General features: G+C 56.2%; 1 protein-coding gene across 1 annotated transcript in view; it reads left to right on the forward strand.

Annotated features, from left to right (window-relative positions):
- Window positions 1-10,103, forward strand: part of TRPV4 (transient receptor potential cation channel, subfamily V, member 4) — a 35,006-nt gene extending 24,903 nt beyond the window's left edge. The window contains exons 9-18 of the mRNA XM_010828843.1: window positions 28-207; window positions 1,619-1,777; window positions 1,989-2,081; window positions 2,340-2,413; window positions 3,536-3,701; window positions 3,939-4,005; window positions 5,806-6,122; window positions 7,398-7,525; window positions 7,974-8,095; window positions 8,784-10,103. Coding sequence (XP_010827145.1) covers window positions 28-207; window positions 1,619-1,777; window positions 1,989-2,081; window positions 2,340-2,413; window positions 3,536-3,701; window positions 3,939-4,005; window positions 5,806-6,122; window positions 7,398-7,525; window positions 7,974-8,095; window positions 8,784-8,941 — 1,464 coding nt within the window. The 3' untranslated portion in view covers window positions 8,942-10,103. The remainder of the gene's footprint in view (window positions 1-27; window positions 208-1,618; window positions 1,778-1,988; window positions 2,082-2,339; window positions 2,414-3,535; window positions 3,702-3,938; window positions 4,006-5,805; window positions 6,123-7,397; window positions 7,526-7,973; window positions 8,096-8,783) is intronic.
- Window positions 10,104-10,109: the final 6 nt, after the last annotated feature.

Here is a 10,109-nt window from a genome sequence, read left to right on the forward strand (position 1 = left end):
CCCCATGAACTTACTCCTTCCACACAGATCTTCCAACACATCATCCGTCGGGAGGTGACAGACGAGGACACCAGGCACCTGTCGCGCAAGTTCAAGGACTGGGCCTATGGGCCGGTGTACTCCTCGCTCTACGACCTCTCCTCCCTGGACACATGTGGGGAGGAGACCTCTGTGCTGGAGATCCTGGTGTACAACAGCAAGATCGAGGTGGGCGCAGGGCAGGAGGGGCCAGAGCAGTGAGTCTGTGGACTGGGTGCAATAGAAGGGGCCAACTGAGTGCCCAGAATGGCATCTGGCAAGGGCGGGAATGGCAGGATTGTAAGGGTCAGACTTCAGGGGCACGCAGGACTGGCTTAGGAGCCTGGGACTGTAAGTGACATGCTGTGTGACTCAGGACAAACTCCCCAATCTCTCTGAGTCCCAGCTTCCTCTTTGGTACCATGCAGATAAAAATAGAGCATTTCCCATTGGGTTGCTGGGAGGACCAAATGAACAGCCGGGCGCAGGGTAAACATTATGTGTCAGCTATTATCATTAGCATTTGTTATATGAAGTTTTAAAAGCTCTTTTTTTAACTTAGCAGTATTTTATGAACATCGTTCTGCACCATTAAATATTCTTCTGCAGTATCACTGCTGTGTGGAAATGTACCACATTCTAATTAACCATTCCTCTATTCTTGGTCATTTGAGTTTCTTTCTGCACTTAACTATCAGGAATAAGATTGCAGTGGCATCTTTGTGGCTACATCATTGCACATGTGCTTGATGATAAAGAAACTCAAGTCCTTAAAGAGACAGGATGCTGCACAAATGGGGCAGAAAGCCCTGGGGCCTGCATACAGAAGGTCTTCCTTCTAGCCCCAGCTCTGTGAGTTTGGACAGATGCCTTCTCATACCGGAGCTCACTTCCCTCATCTTTCAAATCAGTGACGAACCTGATTTAAACTGGGGGTGGTGGTAAGTTTTAGCATCTCTGCTGCAAACTCTGATTGATTGGTAGTGTCTGCCCAGGAAACTGTATAGAGAACTATTGTGTGGGACTCAATTATTGCTGTCTGTCCTGGGTTCAGACTTGGAAAATTGTGGTGAGTCAAGTATTTATCATCCTGGGCCTAAATTTCCCAGTTCCCACTTCCTGAATCAGAATGTCTGAGGTTGAAACCCAGGGGTTTATTTATTTATTTGCACTAAAAATTTTTTGGCTGTAGCATGCAGGAACTTAGTTCCCTGACCAGGGAATCTAATTCGTGCCCCCTGCCTTGGGAGTTCGGAGTCTAAACTACTGGACTGCCAGGAAAGTCCCCAGGAATTTATGTTTTTTAACAAGCTCCATAGGTGATTTTGGTGCCAGCAACTTGGCAACTTCCACTGATTAGAGTTTGGGGACCATAGGAATAGATGTTCTTTCAGGAGCTTTCTAGCTCTGGGTTCTGTGTGTCTAGAACAGGCTAGAAAGGTAAGTTGGGACAGAACTGGGCAGAGCCTCAAATGCTGAGCCCAGAAGTCTGGGTGTCTGAAGAATGGGCCAGGAGGAGAACGAGCTCTCGGGGCAGAGGGTGGGGGAAGGCACACTGGAGTCAGCCTGCTCCCCCCCTGCCCACCCTGCTCCCCCACAGAACCGCCACGAGATGCTGGCCGTGGAACCCATCAATGAACTACTGCGGGACAAGTGGCGGAAATTTGGGGCCGTCTCCTTCTACATCAACGTGGTCTCCTATCTGTGTGCCATGGTCATCTTTACCCTCACCGCCTACTACCAGCCTCTCGAGGGCACTGTGAGTGGCCGCGAGGGTGGCAGGAGCTGGGGCACAGCTGGGCCCCCTGTGGGAGGGGCTGGAGAAGGCTTGGAACAGGGTGGGAAGGCACCCCCACGCCCAGGGGGAGGACGGTGAGGGAGGAGGCTCCGTGGACCCAGAGGCTGGGCTGTTGGGGAGCATCTGGATTTGGAGGGGCTGGGTGAGGACTTGCATGCCCCTTGCCCCCTAGCCGCCATACCCTTACCGCACCACAATGGACTACCTGAGGCTGGCCGGCGAGATCATCACACTCTTCACTGGGATCCTGTTCTTTTTCACCAACGTGAGCACTTGGCCCCAGCCTTACCCTGCCTGGACCCTCCTCTCTCTCCACCTCTTTAATCTGTTTAATGTTTGGCCACACCCCATGGCACGGGGAGCTTCCCCCACCAGGGCTCAGGCCCATGCCCCCGGCATTGGGAACACCGAGTCTTAACCACTGGACCTTCAGGGAAGTCCCCCTCCACCTCTCTTCACTCCACTGTCTGCTCCACGCTTCTGCTGATTCCACCTCTCTCACCCGTCCCGTCCCCTTCTTCAGATCAAAGACTTGTTCATGAAGAAATGCCCTGGAGTGAACTCTCTTTTCATCGACGGCTCCTTCCAGCTACTCTAGTGAGTAGAGGTCCCTGGGGTGGCAGCTTCTGGGTGAGGAAGGTGGGGTTGGGAGGGACATCCTCGAGGTTTGGTGGTAGAGGGTGTGTGTGACTCTTATTAGGAGTGAACTCACCCAGCCTGATCAGCTACTGTAGCCCAAAGTCATGCCGTTGTCAAGTAAAAGAGTCCTCTGGTTAAAGCAAGATTCTGGTTGCTAGAGAGTTATCACTATATACACCATGGGTAGAAATAAATTTAACCTCTTACGCTTGTGATTGATTGCTAACGTCTGCCAGGAGTGCCCATGTTAAGAATCTTAAGGCTGTGTCTGTGTTCAGTGGGAAAGAGTGCTGGGATTGATTAATGATGTCTGCCTGGGGCACAGGCTGGATTGCTGCATGTGTGTTACATATTTCCCCTTTTTCCTAGAGTTAGAGAACAATGAAAATCCTGGGGGGGTAGGACTCCACGCTTCCACTGTAGGGGGCACAGGTTTGATCCCTGGCCGGGGAACTAGGAAATCACATGTCACATGGTAGGGCAAAAAAAAAATTTCACTTAGCCACAAAATCTCCACTGAGAACTACTGAATCTTCCTCTAGCAACTCCAAAGGACATCACTTTGGGATCTGGTAGGGCCCCAGGACAATTACACACACATCGGTTGGCAATTAACTTTGTAAAGCAATTATTTATTTAATTTTTTGGCTGCACTGGGTCTGCGTTGCTGCGTGCAGGCTCTCTGGCTGCGGCGAGCAGGGGCTACTCTCTCGTGGTGGTGTGCGGGCTTTTCCTTGCAGTGGCTTGTCTGGTTGTGGAGCACAGGCTCAGAAGCTGTGGCACACAGGCTTAATTGCCCCGTGGCATCTTCCTGGACCAGGGATTGAACCCGTGTCCTCTGCATTGGCAGGCGCCTTCCTAACCACTGGGCCACCAGGGAAGCCCAGTTGCCAGTTAACTGAGGATTCTGGTTATCAGGATGCTGGGGAACCCCATGAAGCCACATGGTCTCATGGTCTCTCTTCTGGGTGTCGTCGGGATGTCCTAGTACCTAGAGGGCTTGGGGGCCTGCCTCCCTGTCCAGGGTCTCATTTCCCCCTCTCCCCTCTGGCTCCTCTCGTGCCCTCTGCTGCCCTGTAGCTTCATCTACTCTGTGCTGGTGATTGTCTCAGCGGCCCTCTACCTGGCGGGGATCGAGGCGTATCTGGCCGTCATGGTCTTTGCCTTGGTCCTGGGCTGGATGAACGCCCTTTACTTCACCCGCGGGCTGAAGCTGACGGGGACCTATAGCATCATGATCCAGAAGGTACAGGGCAGGCGGTTCCCCCTGGGCTTTGTGTGTCCTTGGAGGGAGCCACACATACCACATGTGCACAGATAGTGCCACTGGCCCTGAGGCTGCGGGGTGGTGTAGGGGCAGTGGGCAGGGCCTGGACATGGGGCGGGGCAGGGTGGAGCTGGAGAGAAGGTGTGGGATGAGGAGCTGGGAAAGCGAGAAACCACGTATCTCATCTCTGCTTCTTCTTCCCACCGGGGTGTCTAGATCCTCTTCAAAGACCTTTTCCGCTTCCTGCTGGTCTACTTGCTCTTCATGATCGGCTACGCGTCAGGTGAGCCCCGGGTGCCCAGGCGGGCCTGGCGGGGGTGGCACCGGGGCTGAAGCAGCCGCCATGGTGTCTGGAGGAGAATATCCAGTGTTTGTAGGGTTCTCTTTGTGTGCCTGGCATTGAGCCAAGTCCTCTCCCATCCCTGCCTCATTTAATCCTCCCAACAAGTCTGTAAGGGAAGTACGTTTCTTATGACCTTTCACAATTAAGGAAACTGAGGCTTAGATTAAGTAAGGTTAAATAACGTGCCCAAGTTCAAAAGCTAGGAAACGGTAAAACTGTCATCTTAGCTACTGTGACAAAAGAAGCCGCCCCAAAACTTAGTGACTTTAAATAACCACCCTTTTTATTTTTGGCTATGTTCTGCAGCATGTGGGATCTTAGTTCCCTAACCAGGGATCGAACCTGTGCCCCCTAAAGTGGAAACATGGAGTCTTAACCTCCAGGGAAGACCCCCAAACAGCCACCATTTATTATTATGCTCAAGTCCATGGGTCTGCTGGGTGCTTGTGCTGACCTGGGCCAGATTTGGGCTCCCATGTCTGTGTTCGCTGGCAGACTGGCTGCAGCTGACTAGTGTAGCTAGGGCTGGCCTCCATTGGGAGTGACTTTGCTGTCTTCCTCGGGGTCACTCATCTCAAGCCAGCTAGCTTGGACTTGGTCACACGGTGGTCTGAGGGTTCCCAGATGTGAGCAGAAGTGTTCGAGGTCACTGACTGGCACAGCGTCACTCTCTCTCTCACCTTATTGGCCAAAGCAAGCCTCAGCCTGATTCAAAGAGTGGGGAAACAGGGGAAATCCCTGGTGGTCCAGTGGTTAAGACTCAGCGCTTCCACTACAGGGGACCTGGCTTCAACCCCTGGTCTGGGAACTAAGATCCTATATATCGTGCGAACAGCCAAAAAATAAAAAGAGTAAAAATCAAAGAGTGTGGAAATAGACTCTACCCTCTTGGTGGCAGGAGCTACAAAGCCTCTACTAGGCTGTATCCTTGATGTCACGATGCCTTGGGACCTCAGTGGCACAGGGGGGCAGGGCCAGGGTTGGGGAAGGTAATCAAGCTGTCGGACTGGTCCCCAGGGGCGGGTGACCGGCCATCCGACGCCCAGGATCCAAAAGGAGCAACACTCGGAGGCTTCATCTGGGCTTCATGGGAAGGGAGGCGCACCACAGTTAGCTGATGTCTGGAGGGGGTGACGGCCGTAGTGAGCACAGCTCTGGGCGCAGTCAAGGCTGGTGCCTGGTTTCACCTTCCTCCCTTCCTTTCTGTGCTGCTGTGAGCTGGGAAACAGGAACACGAGAGTGAGTCTGCCCTGGAATGCTGGCATCCCAGACTCCCAAGACCTCTAAGAACAGTCAGCTCAGTGAGGTTCTCCTAGCCTTGGCACTGTTGACATTTGGGGTCAGACAGTTCTCTGTGGTGGGGACTGTCCTGTACATGGTGGCATGTTGGGCGGCATCCCTGGTCTTGACCCAGTAGGTGCCCGTAGTGTCCCTCCTCCACTTGTGACACCAAAAATGTCTCTAAACCTGCCAAAGGTGCCCTGGGGGACAAATTATCCCCGGTTGAGAACCACTAGGCTGAGTCCTGGGACCCGCTTCCTTGTTAATAAGAGTTTGTGGAAAGAGCAAAGGCTTTGCATGCAGGAGGACCCAGATTCAACCACTGGCTTGGCTTCCACTCTGGGTGACCTTGGGCCAGCCTCCCCGCCCTCCCCAGGCCTCAGTGTTCCCCTCCATCAAATGGGAAGGGGCCTCCCTACCTCTCACCCTCCATGACCGTCACTGCCGTCCCTCCCGCAGCCCTGGTCTCGCTCCTGAACCCGTGTGCCAACTTGAAGGTGTGCGATGAGGACCACGCCAACTGCACAGTGCCCACCTACCCCTCATGCCGCGACAGCGAGACCTTCAGCACCTTCCTCCTGGACCTCTTCAAGCTCACCATCGGCATGGGCGACCTGGAGATGCTGAGCAGCACCAAGTACCCCGTGGTCTTCATCATCCTGCTGGTCACGTACATCATCCTCACGTTCGTGCTGCTCCTTAACATGCTCATCGCCCTCATGGGGGAGACAGTGGGCCAGGTGTCCAAGGAGAGCAAGCACATCTGGAAGCTGCAGGTGAGCCCGCCCTGCTGGCCGCTCTGCCCTGGGGCCACCTGGCCTGCTGCACCTCCTCGGCCTGGCACTCTGGGCGAGCCACACCACCCCGTTCCGCCTCCACTTCCCAGTCTGTTTAATGGGCACAGATAAAGCCTGCAGGTCTGTTTCCCAGAGCCACCTAGCGGATTTCCATTGGCTTCTGCAGCTCAGCTGCCCTTGCGGTCCCATTCATGGAATGCAATCCCCCCAGCTCCAGGGAGGGAGCGCTCTAGGCACCGGAAATGCTCAGAGAGCCTCACATTTCAGTGGGGTTTCCGCACGGAGCCCGGGGGCAGCTTCTGTGCCCCAGCCGGGCCCAAGACACCAGGCTGGCATGGGAGCAGGCCACCCCAGAGCCGGGAAGCATCAGCATAGTCATCAGAGGGGCTCCCCACTCCCCCTGCCCCCCCAACCCCAGGCAGATGTGTTGGGTGTGGATGCGCTGGGGAGCTGCTGCCTTTGTTTCCCGCAGGTTTCCGTGCAAGCCTAGGGAGCAGAGGGCCTGGGGGGAGGGTGTCACTGCCTGCCTGGCTGCAGGCAGTTCAAGAACCCGGGTTCCCGATAAACAGCCTTACCACGAGGCCCGGCAAGGCAGCACCCACACTTACCGGGACTTGGCACATTTTCAGGAAATGGCACAGTGAGGAAAAATAACTCCACGAGGTCCTCCCCCGAGGTCTGGGTCTCAGGGGACCATGGGACCTGCTCTTACCCTTCATCTCTACCACTTCCTCCCTCAGGCCTCAGTTTCCCTGCTGGATGTAACTTGTAACATGCCAACTCACAGCCTGTGGACTAGATTTGACCAGCAAAGATTTATTTGTTTTCTGCATCACTATATATTTTTTTAAAACTTAATGCAAAAAAATTTTAATTGAGAGATTTCATAGAAAAATCCAGATTTCTGGCCTTTCTTGAAAAGTTGGAAGCCTTGCAGGCGGGCCCACATTCCTGGATGAATGAGAGGTGGCTGCCCCCTTCACACGGGGTGGGGGTCTCCGGCACCTCCTGGTCTGCCCCATCCCCACCCCTCCCTGGGGATGCCCAGCACTGAGGGGACACTGGTGTCCTGGGGCACAGGCTGCTGACCCTTCATTCATTTTCTCTGGCCAGGCGCCTGTAGGTATTTGAGTCTTTAATGCAGGAGTGGTGGGAGCTAGAAAGCCTGGTTCTCTGCGTCATTCCTGCCTTGAGAACAGTTAGGCAAGGCCGGGCGTGGCTCACCCGCCGCCCGCCCACCCTCTCTCCCCACAGTGGGCCACCACCATCCTGGACATTGAGCGCTCCTTCCCCGTGTTCCTGAGGAAGGCCTTCCGCTCCGGTGAAATGGTGACCGTGGGCAAGAGCTCGGACGGCACTCCAGACCGCAGGTGGTGCTTCAGGTGAGGCCGGGTTGGGCGAGACCACCGGGCCTCCTTGTGCTTTCTACCCATTGCCACTTCTGAGCCATGGAAGCCCCCAGGGGCCTGACCAGAGCTCAGTTCCACTGCCTGATCCTGTGGGTTCAGTTCTCAGCCTCGTTTTTTTCATCTGTGAAATGGGGACAATGATAGCATCACTGTATTGGCCAGCTGTGCATATTAGACGGGTTGGCACATGAGATGTGCCCGGCCAGCACCCAACGCACATTGGGGCAGACACCCTGAAGCAGCCGGTGTTACTGCTCTCTCCTTTGCTGGAGGAAGCAGACTCAGAGGCAGTTATAAAAAAAAAAAAGCAGGAGGGTGTGCTGGAAGGCTGGAGCTTAGAGGCTGCCTGGGGGTGGGGAAGGGGTGCCTTCTCTGGGCAAGGGGGCTCTCCTTGACCCTCTGTCTGCTGTGGCCCCACCAGGGTGGACGAGGTGAACTGGTCTCACTGGAACCAGAACTTGGGCATCATTAACGAGGACCCCGGCAAGAACGAGAACTACCAGTACTACGGCTTCTCGCACACCGTGGGCCGCCTCCGGAGGGGTGAGTTGGCGGGGCGGTCAGGGGAGGTGTGGGGGAGACTGAGGGGCACAGAGGGGGAGCCCTGGTTATCCTCAGCACCGTTTTGTTTGGAGCAGTCCTGTCCCTTCCCTGGGACTCAGTATTCACGTCTGTAGAATGGGAGGGTGTGATGGGCTGGCCGCCGAGCTTCCTCTGCTGCCTGTGAAAGCCTGGGCTCTTCCACTCAGCCGAGAACAGTCGGGAGGCCTTGGGCTCGCAGGCCTCCTGACCTGGGCTTGAATCCTGATTCTTTCATTTTACTCCTGTATGTTCCGAGGCGGGCTCCATGACCTCTCTGAGCCCCAGTTGCCACCTCTGTAAAACGGGGATAATATACCTCCCGCTTTAGAGCACTGACTTCCCTGGTGGCTCAGACAGTAAAGCGTCTACCTATAATGCGGAGACTCGGATTCCATCTCTGGGTCGGGAAGATGCCCTGGAGAAGGAAATAGCAACCCACTCCAGTACTCTTGCCTGGAAAATCCCAAGGACGGAGGAGCCTGGTTGGCTGCAGTCCATGGGGTCGCAAAGAGTTGGACACAACTGAGCGACTTCACTTTCCTTTTCCTTTCGCCCCCTGCTGAGTGCGTGGGACATCAAAGGCGCGTAATACATGGGCGCATGCGCTCTCTGGCCACCCTCACCCCGCCCTCCACCGCTCTCACTGCAGATCGCTGGTCCTCAGTGGTGCCCCGCGTGGTAGAGCTCAACAAGAACTCCAACCCGGACGAGGTGGTGGTGCCTCTGGACAACGTGGGGAACCCCAGCTGCGACGGCCACCAGCAGAGTTACCCCCCTAAGTGGAGGACTGACGACGCCCCGCTCTAGGGCCGGCAGGCAGGAGCAAGGTCCTCTCCGCCGCCCATTTCCAGTCCAGCTGCATTTCAGAGGTGCCCCCCACCGGGGTGTGCCCCGCCCCGTACCCTCCTTCGACCCCCAGAGGTGAGGGCCGGGCACATCCCGGGGAGGCCCCAGGACCCTCTGGTCTCCAGGCTCCTGCCCGCCCCCCACGTCCCCCGCCCCACCTCCCTGGCCCGGGCACGGGACGCCTGGTCGCCTGTCTCACTCCCATGGAGTCACAGTAAGGGACACCAGGGTCTCCGCCCACCGGAACTCAGCTCCCTGCCTCTTCATTTATTTATTTGCTCTGCTCTCAGGAAAGTAGCCCAACCCCCAGCCCCGAACCGGAGCATGGCCGGGGCCCCAGGACCGGATCCCAGGTGCAGGGCCGGCTGCACAGGCCACCCTGGGCTGAAGTGCGGTGGCTTTGATGAGGGGCCGGGCCCTGGGTGGGTCTGGGATTGTCGGTGCTCAATAAATGTTCATTGATGGTGGAGATGGTGGGGGCAGTGGTAGCAGGCATGGGGGGAAGACAGCAGGGAGACCCTGAGCAAAGAGATACCTCTGTGGTTGGGGGTAGGGTGGGGATAAGAAGCCGGGGCAGGAGTTACAACCAAGGAAGTGTTCAGGGTGATGGTTGGAGGGGCTGGACTCGGTGGTGGTGGTGACTGAGAGATGGGGGTGAGCTTGGGGTGTGATGGGGAGGTAGAGATGAAGGGAGTGAGGAGAAGAGAGTACTGGTGGAGGCATAATGGTGCTGTGGGGAGACAGTTAAGTCTCCAGAGGTGCTGGGAGAGGTGATGACGTTGGTGGGGAAAAATGGTGCCAGTGGGGAGATGGTAAAGCTCATCATGGCGGAGTGATGCGGGTTCAGGGGGAGTAGGCAAGCAGTTGGGAGGGGCAGAGCAGAGGCGGAGACGACAGCCACGGAGGTGGGTGAGCCATCCGGTGTCCATTGGGGTGATGGTGAGGGGGAGAGCAGCCCTAATAAGGACAGCGGGGCCCACTGGAGTCGAGAGAGAACCTTTGGTTGGGACCACGCACCAGTGGAGCTGTGAACGTGAGCTGGAGCTTCCCTTCCGAAGGCTGCCATTCTCCCCAGGTCACACCCCACTGCTGATCCAGCCCTGGGGCAGCTCCAAGCCTCCGGGCATGA

Source organism: Bison bison, unplaced genomic scaffold, assembly GCF_000754665.1.
Source record: "Bison bison bison isolate TAMUID 2011002044 unplaced genomic scaffold, Bison_UMD1.0 scf7180017864495, whole genome shotgun sequence".
Taxonomy (NCBI): Eukaryota; Metazoa; Chordata; class Mammalia; order Artiodactyla; family Bovidae; genus Bison; species Bison bison.